General features: G+C 37.3%; 1 protein-coding gene across 7 annotated transcripts in view; it reads right to left on the bottom strand.

The window, feature by feature from the left end:
- The window catches only part of LOC118379014 (serine/threonine-protein kinase DCLK2-like), a 126,155-nt gene that overhangs the window by 27,257 nt on the left and 76,733 nt on the right, over window positions 1–22,165 (bottom strand). For all 7 annotated transcript variants that reach the window (XM_052464724.1, XM_052464719.1, XM_052464717.1 and 4 more), the window contains exons 11-13: window positions 20,845–20,991; window positions 19,925–20,058; window positions 19,616–19,693 (exon numbers count right to left, since the gene is read on the bottom strand). In XM_052464724.1, the coding sequence (XP_052320684.1) occupies window positions 19,616–19,693; window positions 19,925–20,058; window positions 20,845–20,991 (359 nt within the window). The remainder of the gene's footprint in view (window positions 1–19,615; window positions 19,694–19,924; window positions 20,059–20,844; window positions 20,992–22,165) is intronic.

The raw sequence follows: 22,165 nt of genomic DNA on the forward strand, positions 1-22,165 counted from the left end.
TAGTGTACTGTAGGTGTCTGGAGGTTAAATAACATTGTGTAGTGTACTGTAGGTGTCTGCAGGTTAAATAACATTGTGTAGTGTACTGTAGGTGTCTGGAGGTTAAATAACATTGTGTAGTGTACTGTAGGTGTACTGTAGGTTAAATAACATTGTGTAGTGTACTGTAGGTGTACTGTAGGTTAAATAACATTGTAGTGTACTGTAGGTGTCTGGTTAAATAACATTGTGTAGTGTACTGTAGGTTAAATAACATTGTGTAGTGTACTGTAGAGGTTAAATAACATTGTGTAGTGTACTGTAGGTGTCTGGAGGTTAAATAACATTGTGTAGTGTACTGTAGGTTAAATAACATTGTGTAGTGTACTGTAGGTGTCTGTAGGTTAATAACATTGTGTAGTGTACTGCAGGTGTCTGGAGGTTAAATAACATTGTGTAGTGTACTGTAGGTTAAATAACATTGTGTAGTGTACTGTAGGTGTCTGGAGGTTAAATAACATTGTTGTAGTGTACTGTAGGTTAAATAACATTGTGTAGTGTACTGTAGGTGTCTGGAGGTTAAATAACATTGTGTAGTGTACTGTAGGTTAAATAACATTGTGTAGTGTACTGTAGGTGTCTGTAGGTTAAATAACATTGTGTAGTGTACTGTAGGTGTCTGGAGGTTAAATAACATTGTGTAGTGTACTGTAGGTGTCTGGAGGTTAAATAACATTGTGTAGTGTACTGTAGGTGTCTGTAGGTTAAATAACATTGTGTAGTGTACTGTAGGTTACATAAACATTGTGTAGTGTACTGTAGGTGTCTGGAGGTTAAATAACATTGTGTAGTGTACTGTAGGTTACATAACATTGTGTAGTGTACTGCAGGTGTCTGGAGGTTAAATAACATTGTGTATAGTGTACTGTAGGTTACATAACATTGTGTAGTGTACTGCAGGTGTCTGGAGGTTAAATAACATTGTGTAGTGTACTGTAGGTGTCTGTAGGTTAAATAACATTGTGTAGTGTACTGTAGGTGTACATAACATTGTGTAGTGTACTGTAGGTGTCTGTAGGTTAAATAACATTGTGTAGTGTACTGTAGGTTAAATAACATTGTGTAGTGTACTGTAGGTGTCTGGAGGTTAAATAACATTGTGTAGTGTACTGTAGGTTAAATAACATTGTGTAGTGTACTGTAGGTGTCTGGAGGTTAAATAACATTGTGTAGTGAACTGTAGGTTAAATAACATTGTGTAGTGTACTGTAGGTGTCTGGAGGTTAAATAACATTGTGTAGTGTACTGTAGGTGTCTGGAGGTTAAATAACATTGTGTAGTGTACTGTAGGTTAAATAACATTGTGTAAATGTACTGTAGGTTAATAACATTGTGTAGTGTACTGTAGGTTAAATAACATTGTGTAGTGTACTGTAGGTGTCTGGAGGTTAAATAACATTGTGTAGTGTACTGTAGGTTAAATAACATTGTGTAGTGTACTGTAGGTTACATAACATTGTGTAGTGTACTGTAGGTTAATAACATTGTGTAGTGTACTGTAGGTGTTTGGAGGTTAAATAACATTGTGTAGTGTACTGTAGGTGTCTGGAGGTTAAATAACATTGTGTAGTGTACTGTAGGTGTCTGTAGGTTAAATAACATTGTGTAGTGTACTGTAGGTTACTGTATAACATTGTGTAGTGTACTGTAGGTGTAGGTTAAATAACATTGTGTAGTGTACTGTAGGTGTCTGTAGGTTAAATAACATTGTGTAAAGGTGTACTGTAGGTTAAATAACATTGTGTAGTGTACTGTAGGTTAAATAACATTGGTAGTGTACTGTAGGTGTCTGGAGGTTAAATAACATTGTGTAGTGTACTGTAGGTGTCTGGAGGTTAAATAACATTGTGTAGTGTAGTGACTGTAGGTTACATAACATTGTGTAGTGTACTGTAGGTGTCTGTAGGTTAAATAACATTGTGTAGTGTACTGTAGGTTAAATAACATTGTGTAGGTTAGGTGTAAATAACATTGTGTAGTGTACTGTAGGTGTCTGGAGGTTAAATAACATTGTGTAGTGTACTGTAGGTGTCTGTAGGTTAAATAACATTGTGTAGTGTACTGTAGGTTTAAATAACATTGTGTAGTGTACTGTAGGTGTCTGTAGGTTAATAACATTGTGTAGTGTACTGTAGGTGTCTGGAGGTTAAATAACATTGTGTAGTGTACTGTAGGTGTCTGGAGGTTAAATAACATTGTGTAGTGTACTGTAGGTGTTTGGAGGTTAAATAACATTGTGTAGTGTACTGTAGGTGTCTGGAGGTTAAATAACATTGTGTAGTGTACTGTAGGTGTTTGGAGGTTAAATAACATTGTGTAGTGTACTGTAGGTGTCTGGAGGTTAAATAACATTGTGTAGTGTACTGTAGGTTAATAACATTGTGTAGTGTACTGTAGGTGTCTGGAGGTTAAATAACATTGTGTAGTGTACTGTAGGTGTCTGTTAAATAACATTGTGTAGTGTACTGTAGGTTAAATAACATTGTGTAGTGTACTGTAGGTGTCTGTAGGTTAAATAACATTGTGTAGTGTACTGTAGGTTAAATAACATTGTGTAGTGTGTAGGTGTCTGTAGGTTAAATAACATTGTGTAGTGTACTGTAGGTGTCTGGAGGTTAAATAACATTGTGTAGTGTACTGTAGGTTAAATAACATTGTGTGTAGTGTGTACTGTAGGTTAAATAACATTGTGTAGTGTACTGTAGGTGTCTGGAGGTTAAATAACATTGTGTAGTGTACTGTAGGTGTCTGGAGGTTAAATAACATTGTGTAGTGTACTGTAGGTGTCTGGAGGTTAAATAACATTGTGTAGTGTACTGTAGGTGTCTGGAGGTTAAATAACATTGTGTAGTGTACTGTAGGTGTCTGTAGGTTAAATAACATTGTGTAGTGTACTGTAGGTGTCTGGAGGTTAAATAACATTGTGTAGTGTACTGTAGGTGTCTGGAGGTTAAATAACATTGTGTAGTGTACTGTAGGTGTCTGGAGGTTAAATAACATTGTGTAGTGTACTGTAGGTGTCTGGAGGTTAAATAACATTGTGTAGTGTACTGTAGGTTACATAACATTGTGTAGTGTACTGTAGATGTTCTGGAGGTTAAATAACATTGTGTAGTGTACTGTAGGTGTCTGGAGGTTAAATAACATTGTGTAGTGTACTGTAGGTTAAATAACATTGTGTAGTGTACTGTAGGTGTCTGTAGGTTAAATAACATTGTGTAGTGTACTGTAGGTTAAATAACATTGTGTAGTGTACTGTAGGTTAAATAACATTGTGTAGTGTACTGTAGGTTAAATAACATTGTGTAGTGTACTGTAGGTTAAATAACATTGTGTAGTGTACTGTAGGTTAAATAACATTGTGTAGTGTACTGTAGGTGTCTGGAGGTTAAATAACATTGTGTAGTGTACTGTAGGTGTTTGGAGGTTAAATAACATTGTGTAGTGTACTGTAGGTTACATAACATTGTGTAGTGTACTGTAGGTGTCTGTAGGTTAAATAACATTGTGTAGTGTACTGTAGGTTAAATAACATTGTGTAGTGTACTGTAGGTGTCTGGAGGTTAAATAACATTGTGTAGTGTACTGCAGGTGTCTGGAGGTTAAATAACATTGTGTAGTGTACTGTAGGTGTCTGGAGGTTAAATAACATTGTGTAGTGTACTGTAGGTGTCTGTAGGTTAAATAACATTGTGTAGTGTACTGTAGGTGTCTGTAGGTTAAATAACATTGTGTAGTGTACTGTAGGTGTCTGGAGGTTAAATAACATTGTGTAGTGTACTGTAGGTGTCTGTAGGTTAAATAACATTGTGTAGTGTACTGTAGGTTAAATAACATTGTGTAGTGTACTGTAGGTGTCTGGAGGTTAAATAACATTGTGTAGTGTACTGTAGGTTAAATAACATTGTGTAGTGTACTGTAGGTGTCTGGAGGTTAAATAACATTGTGTAGTGTACTGTAGGTGTCTGCAGGTTAAATAACATTGTGTAGTGTACTGTAGGTTAAGGTTAAATAACATTGTGTAGTGTACTGTAGGTGTCTGGAGGTTAAATAACATTGTGTAGTGTACTGTAGGTTCATAACAGTGTGTAGTGTACTGTAGGTTAAATAACATTGTGTAGTGTACTGTAGGTGTCTGGAGGTTAAATAACATTGTGTAGTGTACTGTAGGTGTCTGTAGGTTAAATAACATTGTGTAGTGTACTGTAGGTGTCTGGAGGTTAAATAACATTGTGTAGTGTACTGTAGGTGTCTGTAGGTTAAATAACATTGTGTAGTGTACTGTAGGTGTCTGTAGGTTAAATAACATTGTGTAGTGTACTGTAGGTGTCTGCAGGTTAAATAACATTGTGTAGTGTACTGTAGGTGTCTGTAGGTTAATAACATTGTGTAGTGTACTGTAGGTGTCTGGAGGTTAAATAACATTGTGTAGTGTACTGTAGGTGTAGGTTAAATAACATTGTGTAGTGTACTGTAGGTGTCTGTAGGTTAATAACATTGTGTAGTGTACTGTAGGTGTCTGCAGGTTAAATAACATTGTGTAGTGTACTGTAGGTGTCTGGAGGTTAAATAACATTGTGTAGTGTACTGTAGGTGTCTGCAGGTTAAATAACATTGTGTAGTGTACTGTAGGTGTACTGCATAACATAACATGTGTAGTGTACTGTAGGTTACTGTATAACATTGTGTAGTGTACTGTAGGTTAAATAACATTGTGTAGTGTACTGTAGGTGTCTGTAGGTTAAATAACATTGTGTAGTGTACTGTAGGTGTCTGCAGGTTAAATAACATTGTGTAGTGTACTGTAGGTGTCTGTAGGTTAAATAACATTGTGTAGTGTACTGTAGGTGTCTGCAGGTTAAATAACATTGTGTAGTGTACTGTAGGTTAGGTTAAATAACATTGTGTAGTGTACTGTAGGTGTCTGTAGGTTAAATAACATTGTGTAGTGTACTGTAGGTGTCTGTAGGTTAAATAACATTGTGTAGTGTACTGTAGGTGTCTGGAGGTTAAATAACATTGTGTAGTGTACTGTAGGTTAAATAACATTGTGTAGTGTACTGTAGGTTAAATAACATTGTGTAGTGTACTGTAGGTTAAATAACATTGTGTAGTGTACTGTAGGTTTAAATAACATTGTGTAGTGTACTGTAGTGTTACATAACATTGTGTAGTGTACTGTAGGTTAAATAACATTGTGTAGTGTACTGTAGGTTAAATAACATTGTGTAGTGTACTGTAGGTTAAATAACATTGTGTGGTGTACTGTAGGTTAAATAACATTGTGTGGTGTACTGTAGGTTAAATAACATTGTGTAGTGTACTGTAGGTTCATAACATTGTGTAGTGTACTGTAGGTTAAATAACATTGTGTAGTGTACTGTAGGTGTCTGGAGGTTAAATAACATTGTGTAGTGTACTGTAGGTGTCTGGGTTAAATTGTGTGGTGTACTTGTAGGTTAAATAACATTGTGTAGTGTCTGTAGGTTAAATAACATTGTGTAGTGTACTGTAGGTGTCTGGAGGTTAAATAACATTGTGTAGTGTACTGTAGGTGTACTGTAGGTTAAATAACATTGTGTAGTGTACTGTAGGTGTCTGGAGGTTAAATAACATTGTGTAGTGTACTGTAGGTGTTCTGTAGGTTAAATAACATTGTGTAGTGTACTGTAGGTGTCTGGAGGTTAAATAACATTGTGTAGTGTACTGTAGGTGTCTGGAGGTTACATAACATTGTGTAGTGTACTGTAGATGTTCTGGAGGTTAAATAACATTGTGTAGTGTACTGTAGGTTAAATAACATTGTGTAGTGTACTGTAGGTGTCTGGAGGTTAAATAACATTGTGTAGTGTACTGTAGGTGTCTGGAGGTTAAATAACATTGTGTAGTGTACTGTAGGTGTTCTGGAGGTTACATAACATTGTGTAGTGTACTGTAGGTGTCTGGAGGTTAAATAACATTGTGTAGTGTACTGTAGGTGTCTGGAGGTTAAATAACATTGTGTAGTGTACTGTAGGTGTAGTGTACTGTAGGTGTCTGGAGGTTAATAACATTGTGTAGTGTACTGTAGGTGTCTGGAGGTTAAATAACATTGTGTAGTGTACTGTAGGTTAGGTTAATAACATTGTGTAGTGTACTGTAGGTGTCTGGAGGTTAAATAACATTGTGTAGTGTACTGTAGGTGTAACATTGTGTAGTGTACTGTAGGTTAAATAACATTGTGTAGTGTACTGTAGGTGTCTGGAACATAACATTGTGTAGTGTACTGTAGGTTAAATAACATTGTGTAGTGGTAGGTTAAATAACATTGTGTAGTGTACTGTAGGTGTACTGTAGGTTAAATAACATTGTGTAGTGTACTGTAGGTGTCTGGAGGTTAAATAACATTGTGTAGTGTACTGTAGGTGTTCTGGAGGTTACATAACATTGTGTAGTGTACTGTAGATGTTCTGGAGGTTAAATAACATTGTGTAGTGTACTGTAGGTTACATAACATTGTGTAGTGTACTGTAGGTGTCTGGAGGTTAAATAACATTGTGTAGTGTACTGTAGGTGTCTGGAGGTTAAATAACATTGTGTAGTGTACTGTAGGTGTCTGGAGGTTAAATAACATTGTGTAGTGTACTGTAGGTGTCTGGAGGTTAAATAACATTGTGTAGTGTACTGTAGGTGTCTGGAGGTTAAATAACATTGTGTAGTGTACTGTAGGTGTCTGTAGGTTAAATAACATTGTGTAGTGTACTGTAGGTGTCTGGAGGTTAATAACATTGTGTAGTGTACTGTAGGTTAAATAACATTGTGTAGTGTACTGTAGGTGTCTGAGGAACATGTGTAGTGTACTAAATAACATTGTGTAGTGTACTGTAGGTGTCTGGAGGTTAAATAACATTGTGTAGTGTACTGTAGGTGTCTGGAGGTTAAATAACATTGTGTAGTGTACTGTAGGTTAAATAACATTGTGTAGTGTACTGTAGGTGTCTGGAGGTTAATAACATTGTGTAGTGTACTGTAGGTGTAACAGTGTGTAGTGTACTGTAGGTTAAAATAACATTGTGTAGTGTACTGTAGGTGTCTGGAGGTTAAATAACATTGTGTAGTGTACTGTAGGTGTCTGTAGGTTAAATAACATTGTGTAGTGTACTGTAGGTGTCTGTAGGTTAAATAACATTGTGTAGTGTACTGTAGGTGTCTGCAGGTTAAATAACATTGTGTAGTGTACTGTAGGTGTCTGGAGGTTAAATAACAGTTGTGTACTGAGGTGTCATGGTTAAATAACGCCAGGGTAGTGGGTACTGTAGGTGTCTGGAGGTACGTAGAATGTATGCACATTGACTGTAAGTGTACTGTAAAAGTGTCTGGAGGTTAAATATTATTATAACATTGTGTAGTGTACTGTAGGTGTCTGGAGGTTAAATAACATTGTGTAGTGTACTGTAGGTGTCTGGAGGTTAAATAACATTGTGTAGTGTACTGTAGGTGTCTGCAGGTTAAATAACATTGTGTAGTGTACTGTAGGTGTCTGTAGGTTAAATAACATTGTGTAGTGTACTGTAGGTGTCTGCAGGTTAAATAACATTGTGTAGTGTACTGTAGGTGTCTGCAGGTTAAATAACATTGTGTAGTGTACTGTAGGTGTACTGTTAAATAACATTGGTTACTGTAGGTTAATAACATTGTGTAGTGTACTGTAGGTGTCTGTAGGTTAAATAACATTGTGTAGTGTACTGTAGGTGTCTGCAGGTTAAATAACATTGTGTAGTGTACTGTAGGTGTCTGTAGGTTAAATAACATTGTGTAGTGTACTGTAGGTGTCTGCAGGTTAAATAACATTGTGTAGTGTACTGTAGGTTACTTGTGTAGTGTACTGTCTGGAGGTTAAATAACATTGTGTAGTGTACTGTAGGTGTCTGTAGGTTAAATAACATTGTGTAGTGTACTGTAGGTGTCTGTAGGTTAAATAACATTGTAGTGTACTGTGTACTGGAGGTTAAATAACATTGTGTAGTGTACTGTAGGTTACATAACATTGTGTAGTGTCTGTAGGTTAAATAACATTGTGTAGTGTACTGTAGGTTAAATAACATGTGAGTGTACTGTAGGTTAATAACATTGTGTAGTGTACTGTAGGTTAAATAACATTGTGTAGTGTACTGTAGGTTAAATAACATTGTGTAGTGTACTGTAGGTTAAATAACATGTGAGTGTACTGTTTAAATAACATTGTGTAGTGTACTGTAGGTTAAATAACATTGGTGTGTACTGTAGGTTAAATAACATTGTGTAGTGTACTGTAGGTTAAATAACTGTGTAGTGTACTGTAGGTGTCTGGAGGTTAAATAACATTGTGTACTGTGTACTGTAGGTTAAATAACATTGTGGTGTACTGTAGGTTAAATAACATTGTGTAGTGTACTGTAGGTTAATAACATTGTGTAGTGTACTGTAGGTGTCTGGAGGTTAAATAACATTGTGTAGTGTACTGTAGGTGTCTGGAGGTTAAATAACATTGTGTAGTGTACTGTAGGTGTCTGTAGGTTACATAACATTGTGTAGTGTACTGTAGGTGTCTGTAGGTTAAATAACATTGTGTAGTGTACTGTAGGTGTAACATTGGACTGGTTAAATAACATTGTGTAGTGTACTGTAGGTTACAAATAACATTGTGTAGTGTACTGTAGGTGTCTGGAGGTTAAATAACATTGTGTAGTGTACTGTAGGTTACATAACATTGTGTAGTGTACTGTAGGTGTCTGTAGGTTAAATAACATTGTGTAGTGTACTGTAGGTGTCTGGAAAATAACATTGTGTAGTGTACTGTAGGTTAAATAACATTGTGTAGTGTACTGTAGGTGTCTGGAGGTTAAATAACATTGTGTAGTGTACTGTAGGTGTCTGGAGGTTAAATAACATTGTGTAGTGTACTGTAGGTTACTGTATAACATTGTGTAGTGTACTGTAGGTGTCTGTAGGTTACATAACATTGTGTAGTGTACTGTAGGTGTTTGGAGGTTAAATAACATTGTGTAGTGTACTGTAGGTGTTTGGAGGTTAAATAACATTGTGTAGTGTACTGTAGGTTAAAATAACATTGTGTAGTGTACTGTAGGTGTCTGGAGGTTAAATAACATTGTGTGTACTGTAGGTGTTTGGAGGTTAAATAACATTGTGTAGTGTACTGTAGGTGTCTGGAGGTTAAATAACATTGTGTAGTGTACTGTAGGTGTACTGTAGGTGTACTGTAGGTGTAAATAACATTGTGTAGTGTACTGTAGGTGTCTGGAGGTTAAATAACATTGTGTAGTGTACTGTAGGTTAAATAACATTGTGTAGTGTACTGTAGGTGTCTGTAGGTTAAATAACATTGTGTAGTGTACTGTAGGTTAAATAACATTGTGTAGTGTACTGTAGGTTAAATAACATTGTGTAGTGTACTGTAGGTGTCTGGAGGTTAAATAACATTGTGTAGTGTACTGTAGGTTAAATAACATTGTGTAGTGTACTGTAGGTTAAATAACATTGTGTAGTGTACTGTAGGTGTCTGGAGGTTAAATAACATTGTGTAGTGTACTGTAGGTGTTTGGAGGTTAAATAACATTGTGTAGTGTACTGTAGGTGTCTGGAGGTTACATAACATTGTGTAGTGTACTGTAGGTGTCTGGAGGTTAAATAACATTGTGTAGTGTACTGTAGGTGTCTGTAGGTTACATAACATTGTGTAGTGTACTGTAGGTGTCTGGAGGTTAAATAACATTGTGTAGTGTACTGTAGGTGTCTGGAGGTTAAATAACATTGTGTAGTGTACTGTAGGTGTCTGGAGGTTAAATAACATTGTGTAGTGTACTGTAGGTGTCTGGAGGTTAAATAACATTGTGTAGTGTACTGTAGGTTACATAACATTGTGTAGTGTACTGTAGGTGTCTGGAGGTTAATAACATTGTGTAGTGTACTGTAGGTGTCTGGAGGTTAAATAACATTGTGTAGTGTACTGTAGGTTAAATAACATTGTGTAGTGTACTGTAGGTGTCTGTAGGTTAAATAACATTGTGTAGTGTACTGTAGGTTAAATAACATTGGTGTGTACTGGAGGTTAAATAACATTGTGTAGTGTACTGTAGGTTAAATAACATTGTGTAGTGTACTGTAGGTGTAAAATAACATTGTGTAGTGTACTGTAGGTTAAATAACATTGTGTAGTGTACTGTAGGTGTCTGGAGGTTAAATAACATTGTGTAGTGTACTGTAGGTGTCTGGAGGTTAAATAACATTGTGTAGTGTACTGTAGGTTAAATAACATTGTGTAGTGTACTGTAGGTGTCTGGAGGTTAAATAACATTGTGTAGTGTACTGTAGGTTAAATAACATTGTGTAGTGTACTGCAGGTGTCTGGAGGTTAAATAACATTGTGTAGTGTACTGTAGGTGTCTGGAGGTTAAATAACATTGTGTAGTGTACTGTAGGTGTCTGGAGGTTAATAACATTGTGTAGTGTACTGTAGGTGTCTGTAGGTTAAATAACATTGTGTAGTGTACTGTAGGTGTCTGTAGGTTAAATAACATTGTGTAGTGTACTGTAGGTGTCTGTAGGTTAAATAACATTGTGTAGTGTACTGTAGGTGTCTGTAGGTTAAATAACATTGTGTAGTGTACTGTAGGTTAAATAACATTGTGTAGTGTACTGTAGGTGTCTGGAGGTTACATAACATTGTGTAGTGTACTGTAGGTTAAATAACATTGTGTAGTGTACTGTAGGTGTCTGGAGGTTAAATAACATTGTGTAGTGTACTGTAGGTGTCTGGAGGTTAAATAACATTGTGTAGTGTACTGTAGGTTAAATAACATTGTGTAGTGTACTGTAGGTGTCTGGAGGTTAAATAACATTGTGTAGTGTACTGTAGGTGTTAGTGGAGGTTAAATAACATTGTGTAGTGTACTGTAGGTGTCTGGAGGTTAAATAACATTGTGTAGTGTACTGTAGGTGTACTGTAGGTTAAATAACATTGTGTAGTGTACTGTAGGTGTCTGGAGGTTAAATAACATTGTGTAGTGTACTGTAGGTGTCTGGAGGTTAAATAACATTGTGTAGTGTACTGTAGGTGTCTGGAGGTTAAATAACATTGTGTAGTGTACTGTAGGTGTCTGGAGGTTAAATAACATTGTGTAGTGTACTGTAGGTGTCTGGAGGTTAAATAACATTGTGTAGTGTACTGTAGGTGTCTGGAGGTTAAATAACATTGTGTAGTGTACTGTAGGTTACATAACATTGTGTAGTGTACTGTAGGTGTCTGGAGGTTAAATAACATTGTGTAGTGTACTGTAGGTGTCTGGGTTAAATAACATTGTGTAGTGTACTGTAGGTGTCTGCAGGTTAAATAACATTGTGTAGTGTACTGTAGGTGTCTGCAGGTTAAATAACATTGTGTAGTGTACTGTAGGTGTCTGGAGGTTAAATAACATTGTGTAGGTGTAACATAACATTGTGTAGTGTACTGTAGGTGTGTAGTGTACTGTAGGTTAAATAACATTGTGTAGTGTACTGTAGGTGTCTGGAGGTTAAATAACATTGTGTAGTGTACTGTAGGTGTCTGTAGGTTAAATAACATTGTGTAGTGTACTGTAGGTGTCTGCAGGTTAAATAACATTGTGTAGTGTACTGTAGGTTAAATAACATTGTGTAGTGTACTGTAGGTGTCTGGAGGTTAAATAACATTGTGTAGTGTACTGTAGGTGTCTGGAGGTTAAATAACATTGTGTAGTGTACTGTAGGTGTCTGGAGGTTAAATAACATTGTGTAGTGTACTGTAGGTTAGGTTAATAACATTGTGTTGTACTGTAGGTTAATAACATTGTGTAGTGTACTGTAGGTATTGTGTAGTGTACTGTAGGTTAAATAACATTGTGTAGTGTACTGTAGGTTACATAACATTGTGTAGTGTACTGTAGGTTAAATAACATTGTGTAGTGTACTGTAGGTGTAAGGTTATAACATTGTGTAGTGTACTGTAGGTTAAATAACATTGTGTAGTGTACTGTAGGTTAAATAACATTGTGTAGTGTACTGTAGGTGTCTGGAGGTTAAATAACATTGTGTGTGTGTAGTGTACTGTAGGTTAAATAACATTGTGTAGTGTACTGTAGGTGTCTGGAGGTTAAATAACATTGTGTAGTGTACTGTAGGTGTAACATTGTGTGGTGTAGTAGGTTAAATAACATTGTGTAGTGTACTGTAGGTGTAAATAACATTGTGTAGTGTACTGTAGGTGTCTGGAGGTTAAATAACATTGTGTAGTGTACTGTGGTGTCTGTAGGTTAAATAACATTGTGTAGTGTGTAGGTGTCTGTAGGTTAAATAACATTGTGTAGTGTACTGTGGTGTCTGTAGGTTAATAACATTGTGTAGTGTACTGTAGGTGTCTGGAGGTTAAATAACATTGTGTAGTGTACTGTAGGTGTCTGGAGGTTAAATAACATTGTGTAGTGTACTGTAGGTGTCTGGAGGTTAAATAACATTGTGTAGTGTACTGTAGGTGTAAATAACATTGTGTAGTGTACTGTAGGTGTCTGGAGGTTAATAACATTGTGTAGTGTACTGTAGGTGTCTGGAGGTTAAATAACATTGTGTAGTGTACTGTAGGTGTCTGGAGGTTAAATAACATTGTGTAGTGTACTGTAGGTGTCTGGAGGTTAAATAACATTGTGTAGTGTACTGTAGGTGTCTGGAGGTTAAATAACATTGTGTAGTGTACTGTAGGTTACATTAACATTGTGTAGTGTACTGTAGGTGTCTGTAGGTTAAATAACATTGTGTAGTGTACTGTAGGTGTCTGGAGGTTAAATAACATTGTGTAGTGTACTGTAGGTTAAATAACATTGTGTAGTGTACTGTAGGTGTCTGTAGGTTAAATAACATTGTGTAGTGTACTGTAGGTTAAATAACATTGTGTAGTGTACTGTAGGTTAAATAACATTGTGTAGTGTACTGTAGGTTAAATAACATTGTGTAGTGTACTGTAGGTGTAACTGTGTAGTGTAGGTTAAATAACATTGTGTAGTGTACTGTAGGTGTCTGGAGGTTAAATAACATTGTGTAGTGTACTGTAGGTGTCTGGAGGTTAAATAACATTGTGTAGTGTACTGTAGGTTACATAACATTGTGTAGTGTACTGTAGATGTTCTGGAGGTTAAATAACATTGTGTAGTGTACTGTAGGTTACATAACATTGTGTAGTGTACTGTAGGTGTCTGGAGGTTAAATAACATTGTGTAGTGTACTGTAGGTGTCTGGAGGTTAAATAACATTGTGTAGTGTACTGTAGGTGTCTGGAGGTTAAATAACATTGTGTAGTGTACTGTAGGTGTCTGGAGGTTAAATAACATTGTGTAGTGTACTGTAGGTGTCTGGAGGTTAAATAACATTGTGTAGTGTACTGTAGGTGTCTGGAGGTTAAATAACATTGTGTAGTGTACTGTAGGTGTCTGTAGGTTACATAACATTGTGTAGTGTGTAGGTGTAGGTTAAATAACATTGTGTAGTGTACTGTAGGTGTCTGGAGGTTACATAACATTGTGTAGTGTACTGTAGGTTAAATAACATTGTGTAGTGTACTGTAGGTGTCTGGAGGTTAAATAACATTGTGTAGTGTACTGTAGGTGTCTGCAGGTTAAATAACATTGTGTAGTGTACTGTAGGTTAAATAACATTGTGTAGTGTACTGTAGGTGTCTGGAGGTTAAATAACATTGTGTAGTGTACTGTAGGTTACATAACAGTGTGTAGTGTACTGTAGGTTAAATAACATTGTGTAGTGTACTGTAGGTGTCTGGAGGTTAAATAACATTGTGTAGTGTACTGTAGGTGTCTGTAGGTTAAATAACATTGTGTAGTGTACTGTAGGTGTCTGGAGGTTAAATAACATTGTGTAGTGTACTGTAGGTGTCTGTGGTTAAATAACATTGTGTAGTGTACTGTAGGTGTCTGTAGGTTAGCTCAATAACATGGCGCTAGTGTACTGTAGGTGTAGTGGGTTAATAGTGTACTGTAGGTGTCTGGATAAAAGCGTAACATTGTGTAGTGTACTGTAGATGTTCTGGAGGTTAAATAACATTGTGTAGTGTACTGTAGGTTACATAACATTGTGTAGTGTACTGTAGGTGTCTGTAGGTTAAATAACATTGTGTAGTGTACTGTAGGTGTCTGGAGGTTAAATAACATTGTGTAGTGTACTGTAGGTGTCTGGAGGTTACATAACATTGTGTAGTGTACTGTAGGTGTCTGCAGGTTAAATAACATTGTGTAGTGTACTGTAGGTGTCTGGAGGTTAAATAACATTGTGTAGTGTACTGTAGGTGTCTGTAGGTTAAATAACATTGTGTAGTGTACTGTAGGTGTCTGTAGGTTAATAACATTGTGTAGTGTACTGTAGGTGTCTGCAGGTTAAATAACATTGTGTAGTGTACTGTAGGTGTCTGTAGGTTAAATAACATTGTGTAGTGTACTGTAGGTGTCTGCAGGTTAAATAACATTGTGTAGTGTACTGTAGGTTACATAACATTGTGTAGTGTACTGTAGGTGTCTGGAGGTTAAATAACATTGTGTAGTGTACTGTAGGTGTCTGGAGGTTAAATAACATTGTGTAGTGTACTGTAGGTGTCTGGAGGTTAAATAACATTGTGTAGTGTACTGTAGGTGTAAATAACATTGTGTAGTGTACTGTAGGTTACATAACATTGTGTAGTGTACTGTAGGTTAAATAACATTGTGTAGTGTACTGTAGGTTAAATAACATGTAGTGTACTGTAGGTGTACTGTAGGTTAATAACATTGTGTAGTGTACTGTAGGTTAAATAACATTGTGTAGTGTACTGTAGGTTAAATAACATGTGTAGTGTACTGTAGGTTAAATAACATTGTGTAGTGTACTGTAGGTTAAATAACATTGTGACTGGTTAAATAACATTGTGTAGTGTACTGTAGGTTACATAACATTGTGTAGTGTACTGTAGGTTAAATAACATTGTGTAGTGTACTGTAGGTGTCTGGAGGTTAAATAACATTGTGTAGTGTACTGTAGGTTAAATAACATTGTGTGGTGTACTGTAGGTTAAATAACATTGTGTAGTGTAGGTTTAAATAACATTGTGTAGTGTACTGTAGGTGTCTGGAGGTTAAATAACATTGTGTAGTGTACTGTAGGTGTCTGGAGGTTAAATAACATTGTGTAGTGTACTGTAGGTTAAATAACATTGTGTAGTGTACTGTAGGTGTCTGTAGGTTAAATAACATTGTGTAGTGTACTGTAGGTGTCTGGAGGTTACATAACATTGTGTAGTGTACTGTAGGTGTCTGCAGGTTAAATAACATTGTGTAGTGTACTGTAGGTGTCTGGAGGTTAAATAACATTGTGTAGTGTACTGTAGGTTAAATAACATTGTGTAGTGTACTGTAGGTGTCTGCAGGTTAAATAACATTGTGTAGTGTACTGTAGGTGTCTGTAGGTTAAATAACATTGTGTAGTGTACTGTAGGTGTCTGGAGGTTAAATAACATTGTGTAGTGTACTGTAGGTGTCTGGAGGTTAAATAACATTGTGTAGTGTACTGTAGGTGTCTGGAGGTTAAATAACATTGTGTGTACTGTGGTTACTGTGTAGTGTACTGTAGGTGTCTGAGGTTAAATAACATTGTGTAGTGTACTGTAGGTGTCTGTAGGTTAAATAACATTGTGTAGTGTACTGTAGTGTACTGTAGGTGTCTGTAGGTTAAATAACATTGTGTAGTGTACTGTAGGTGTAGGTTAAATAACATTGTGTAGTGTACTGTAGGTGTCTGGAGGTTAAATAACATTGTGTAGTGTACTGTAGGTGTCTGGAGGTTAAATAACATTGTGTAGTGTACTGTAGGTGTCTGTAGGTTAAATAACATTGTGTAGTGTACTGTAGGTGTCTGCAGGTTAAATAACATTGTGTAGTGTACTGTAGGTGTCTGGAGGTTAAATAACATTGTGTAGTGTACTGTAGGTTAAATAACATTGTGTAGTGTACTGTAGGTGTCTGCAGGTTAAATAACATTGTGTAGTGTACTGTAGGTGTCTGTAGGTTAAATAACATTGTGTAGTGTACTGTAGGTGTCTGGAGGTTAAATAACATTGTGTAGTGTACTGTAGGTGTCTGGAGGTTAAATAACATTGTGTAGTGTACTGTAGGTGTCTGCAGGTTAAATAACATTGTGTAGTGTACTGTAGGTTACAATAACATTGTGTAGTGTACTGTAGGTGTCTGGAGGTTAAATAACATTGTGTAGTGTACTGTAGGTGTCTGGAGGTTAAATAACATTGTGTAGTGTACTGTAGGTGTCTGGAGGTTAAATAACATTGTGTAGTGTACTGTAGGTGTCTGCAGGTTAAATAACATTGTGTAGTGTACTGTAGGTGTACTGGAGGTTAAATAACATTGTGTAGTGTACTGTAGGTGTCTGGAGGTTAAATAACATTGTGTAGTGTACTGTAGGTGTCTGGAGGTTAAATAACATTGTGTAGTGTTAGGTTAATAACATTGTGTAGTGTACTGTAGGTGTCTGGAGGTTAAATAACATTGTGTAGTGTACTGTAGGTGTCTGGAGGTTAAATAACATTGTGTAGTGTACTGTAGGTGTACTGTAGGTTAAATAACATTGTGTAGTGTACTGTGAGGTGTCTGGAGGTTAAATAACATTGTGTAGTGTACTGTAGGTGTCTGGAGGTTAAATAACATTGTGTAGTGTACTGTAGGTGTTCTGAGGTTAAATAACATTGTGTAGTGTACTGTAGGTGTCTGGAGGTTAGGTAACATTGTGTAGTACTGTAGGTGTCTGTAGGTTAAATAACATTGTGTAGTGTACTGTAGGTGTCTGTAGGTTAAATAACATTGTGTAGTGTACTGTAGGTGTCTGGAGGTTAAATAACATTGTGTAGTGTACTGTAGGTGTCTGAGGTTAAATAACATTGTGTAGTGTACTGTAGGTGTCTGGAGGTTAAATAACATTGTGTAGTGTACTGTAGGTGTAGGTTAAATAACATTGTGTAGTGTACTGTAGGTGTCTGTGTAGTGTACTGTAGGTTAAATAACATTGTGTAGTGTACTGTAGGTGTCTGCAGGTTAAATAACATTGTGTAGTGTACTGTAGGTGTCTGTAGGTTAAATAACATTGTGTAGTGTACTGTAGGTGTCTGGAGGTTAAATAACATTGTGTAGTGTACTGTCTGGAGGTTAAATAACATTGTGTAGTGTACTGTAGGTGTCTGCAGGTTAAATAACATTGTGTAGTGTACTGTAGGTGTCTGCAGGTTAAATAACATTGTGTAGTGTACTGTAGGTTAAATAACATTGTGTAGTGTACTGTAGGTGTCTGAGGTTAAATAACATTGTGTAGTGTACTGCAGGTTAAATAACATTGTGTAGTGTACTGTAGGTGTCTGGAGGTTAAATAACATTGTGTAGTGTACTGTAGGTGTCTGGAGGTTAAATAACATTGTGTAGTGTACTGTAGGTGTCTGCAGGTTAAATAACATTGTGTAGTGTACTGTAGGTGTCTGCAGGTTAAATAACATTGTGTAGTGTACTGTAGGTGTCTGTAGGTTAAATAACATTGTGTAGTGTACTGTAGGTGTCTGCAGGTTAAATAACATTGTGTAGTGTACTGTAGGTGTCTGCAGGTTAAATAACATTGTGTAGTGTACTGTAGGTGTCTGCAGGTTAAATAACATTGTGTAGTGTACTGTAGGTGTCTGTAGGTTAAATAACATTGTGTAGTGTACTGTAGGTTAAATAACATTGTGTAGTGTACTGTAGGTGTCTGCAGGTTAAATAACATTGTGTAGTGTACTGTAGGTTAAATAACATTGTGTAGTGTACTGTAGGTGTCTGTAGGTTAAATAACATTGTGTAGTGTACTGTAGGTGTCTGGAGGTTAAATAACATTGTGTAGTGTACTGTAGGTTAAATGTAGGTGTAGGTGTCTGGAGGTTAAATAACATTGTGTAGTGTACTGTAGGTGTAAATAACTGTGTAGGTTAGGTTAATAACATTGTGTAGTGTACTGTAGGTGTCTGGAGGTTAAATAACATTGTGTAGGTGTACTGGAGGTTAAATAACATTGTGTAGTGTACTGTAGGTGTCTGTAGGTTAAATAACATTGTGTAGTGTACTGTAGGTTAAATAACATTGTGTAGTGTACTGTAGGTGTCTGGAGGTTAAATAACATTGTGTAGTGTACTGTAGGTTAGGTTAATAACATTGTGTAGTGTACTGTAGGTGTCTGGAGGTTAAATAACATTGTGTAGTGTACTGTAGGTGTGTAGTGTACTGTAGGTGTAGGTTAATAACATTGTGTAGTGTACTGTAGGTTAAATAACATTGTGTAGTGTACTGTAGGTGTCTGGCAGGTTAAATAACATGTGTAGGTGTACTTTAGGTTAAATAACATTGTGTAGTGTACTGTAGGTGTCTGGAGGTTAAATAACATTGTGTAGTGTACTGTAGGTGTTCTGTAGGTTAAATAACATTGTGTAGTGTACTGTAGGTGTCTGGAGGTTAAATAACATTGTGTAGTGTACTGTAGGTGTCTGGAGGTTAAATAACATTGTGTAGTGTACTGTAGGTGTCTGGAGGTTAAATAACATTGTGTAGTGTACTGTAGGTGTTCTGGAGGTTACATAACATTGTGTAGTGTACTGTAGGTGTCTGGAGGTTAAATAACATTGTGTAGTGTACTGTAGGTGTACTGTAGGTTAAATAACATTGTGTAGTGTACTGTAGGTGTCTGGAGGTTAAATAACATTGTGTAGTGTACTGTAGGTTACATAACATTGTGTAGTGTACTGTAGATGTTCTGGAGGTTAAATAACATTGTGTAGTGTACTGTAGGTTACATAACATTGTGTAGTGTACTGTAGGTGTCTGGAGGTTAAATAACATTGTGTAGTGTACTGTAGGTGTCTGGAGGTTAAATAACATTGTGTAGTGTACTGTAGGTGTACTGTAGGTTAAATAACATTGTGTAGTGTACTGTAGGTGTCTGTAGGTTAAATAACATTGTGTAGTGTACTGTAGGTTACATAACATTGTGTAGTGTACTGTAGGTGTCTGGAGGTTAAATAACATTGTGTAGTGTACTGTAGGTGTCTGGAGGTTAAATAACATTGTGTAGTGTACTGTAGGTGTCTGGAGGTTAAATAACATTGTGTAGTGTACTGTAGGTGTTCTGGAGGTTACATAACATTGTGTAGTGTACTGTAGGTGTCTGGAGGTTAAATAACATTGTGTAGTGTACTGTAGGTGTCTGGAGGTTAAATAACATTGTGTAGTGTACTGTAGGTGTTCTGGAGGTTAAATAACATTGTGTAGTGTACTGTAGGTGTTCTGGAGGTTACATAACATTGTGTAGTGTACTGTAGGTGTCTGTAGGTTAAATAACATTGTGTAGTGTACTGTAGGTGTTCTGGAGGTTAAATAACATTGTGTAGTGTACTGTAGGTGTTCTGGAGGTTACATAACATTGTGTAGTGTACTGTAGGTGTCTGGAGGTTACATAACATTGTGTAGTGTACCTGCGGAAGGGAGGAAAGCCACAGAGCAGGATGTAAGTGATGACCCCAGTAGCCCAGATATCCACCTTCAGACCATAACTGGGGAGAGAGACAGAGAAGAGATGGAGAAAGAGCAGAGAGAAAGAGCAGAGGGGGGAGAGAAAGCAGAGCAAGAAAGAGAGCAGAGAGGGAAAGAGAGCGAGCAGAGAGAGAAATATGGAGGAAGTGTTGTTTAACATCCGTGTGGGTTTCCCCTTCAGCGGCGCTAGTCACTAGAATGTCTGATACTATGGATACAGGTACAGGTCCCCTGAGTTGGCAGTAACTCACCCAGCCTCAGCGATGATCTCAGGGGCCACGTAGGTGGGGGTTCCACACACGGTGTGCAGGGGCCCCTCAACCACAGTGGCCAGACCAAAGTCCCCCAGCTTCAGAGACTTAGTGCCGTCAAGGTACTCACACACCTAAGTGGCAGACACACAAAACATAGTTACCAACTCATGTCACCTCAATTCAAAAGGCATTGTGCATTTCATATGCAAATCTCATATGCAAATACTTTAGCATGCCATATGAAAATCTCAAATCTCATATCCATAGTACACAGCGTTGTATGTGATCTTCAGTTTCTTGGCCATTTCTTGCATGGAATAGCCTTCATTTCTCAGAACAAGAATATACTGACAAGTTTCAAAAGAAAGTTTGTTGTTTCTGGCGATTTTGAGCCTGTAATCGAACCCACAAATGCTGATGCTCCAGATACCCAACTAGTCTAAAGGCCAATTTTATTGCTTCTTTCATCAGAACTACAGTTTTCAGCTGTGCTAGCATAATTGCAAAAGGGTTTTCTAATGATCAATTAGCCTTTTAAAATGATAAACTTGGATTAGCGAACACAGGAGTGATGGTTGCTGATAATGGGCCCATGTAGATATTCCATAAAAAATTGGCCGTTTCCAGCTACAATAGTCATTTACAACATTAACAATGTCTACACTGTATTTCTGATCAATTTGATGTTATTTAATGGACAAAAAAATAGATTTTCTTTCAAAAACGAGGACATTTCTAAGTGACCCCAAACGTTTGAAAGGTTGTGTATGTCTCAGCCACTCTGGTGGAATTGTGTCACAACAATTCTGACATATTGTTGTCAGGTAACTACTGTATGTCAATTCAACAACAAATGATCTTACAGTGTACAGTGTAGCTGGCTACCTCAGTCTTTAGTGTGGTCCCTCACTACTCACCAGCAGGTTCTCAGGCTTGATGTCTCTGTGTACTATGTTCATGCTGTGGAGGTACTTCAGGGCTCCAGCCAGGTTAAACACCATGACACTGGCATCTCTCTCTGTGTACTTAGTGGAGGACGTGATGGCATCAAACAGGTCGCCACCCTGCAGGAAATGGACGCATTAGACACATTCTTGTTGAATTAAGAACTTACCTAAATGATAAGATACCTAAAATATTAATGTTGCATGCACTGATGAAGTGCAGAATACTGCTGTAGTGGTCAGAAGTGGTTGACTAGATACTGGGGAGGTCAGTAGTGGTTGACTAGATACTGTAGTGGTCAGTAGTGGCTGACTAGATACTGTAGAGGTCATTAGTGGTTGACTAGATACTGTAGTGGTTGACTAGATACTGTAGTGGTTGACTAGACACTGTAGTGGTCAGCAGTGGTTGACTAGATACTGTAGTGGTTGACTAGATACTGTAGTGGTTGACTAGATACTGTAGTGGTTGACTAGATACTGTAGAGGTCAGTAGTGGTTGACTAGATACTGTAGTGGTTGACTAGATACTGTAGAGGTCAATAGTGGTTGACGAGATACTGTAGTGGTCAGTAGTGGTTGACTAGATACTGTAGAGGTCAGTAGTGGTTGACTAGATACTGTGGAGTTCAATAGTGGTTGACTAGATACTGTAGAGGTCAGTTGTGGTTGACTAGATACTGTAGAGGTCAGTTGTGGTTGACTAGATACTTTAGAGGTCAGTTGTGGTTGACTAGATACTGTAGTGGTCAGTAGTGGCTGACTAGATACTGTAGAGGGCATTAGTGGTTGACTAGATACTGTAGTGGTTGACTAGATACTGTAGTGGTTGACTAGACACTGTAGTGGTCAGCAGTGGTTGACTAGATACTGTAGTGGTTGACTAGATACTGTAGTGGTTGACTAGATACTGTAGAGGTCAGTAGTGGTTGACTAGATACTGTAGTGGTCAGTAGTGGTTGACTAGATACTGTAGAGGTCAGTAGTGGTTGACGAGATACTGTAGAGGTCAGTGGTTGACGAGATACTGCAGAGGTCAGTAGTGGTTGACTAGATACTGCAGAGGTCAGTAGTGGTTGACTAGATACTGCAGATGTCAGTAGTGGTTGACTAGATACTGCAGAGGTCAGTAGTGGTTGACTAGATACTGCAGAGGTCAGTAGTGGTTGACTAGATACTGCAGAGGTCAGTAGTGGTTGACTAGATACTGCAGAGGTCAGTAGTGGTTGAGTAGATACTGCAGAGGTCAGTAGTGGTTGACTAGATACTGCAGAGGTCAGTAGTGGTTGACTAG

This window comes from Oncorhynchus keta, chromosome 16 (genome assembly GCF_023373465.1).
Source record: "Oncorhynchus keta strain PuntledgeMale-10-30-2019 chromosome 16, Oket_V2, whole genome shotgun sequence".
NCBI classification, from domain to species: domain Eukaryota; kingdom Metazoa; phylum Chordata; class Actinopteri; order Salmoniformes; family Salmonidae; genus Oncorhynchus; species Oncorhynchus keta.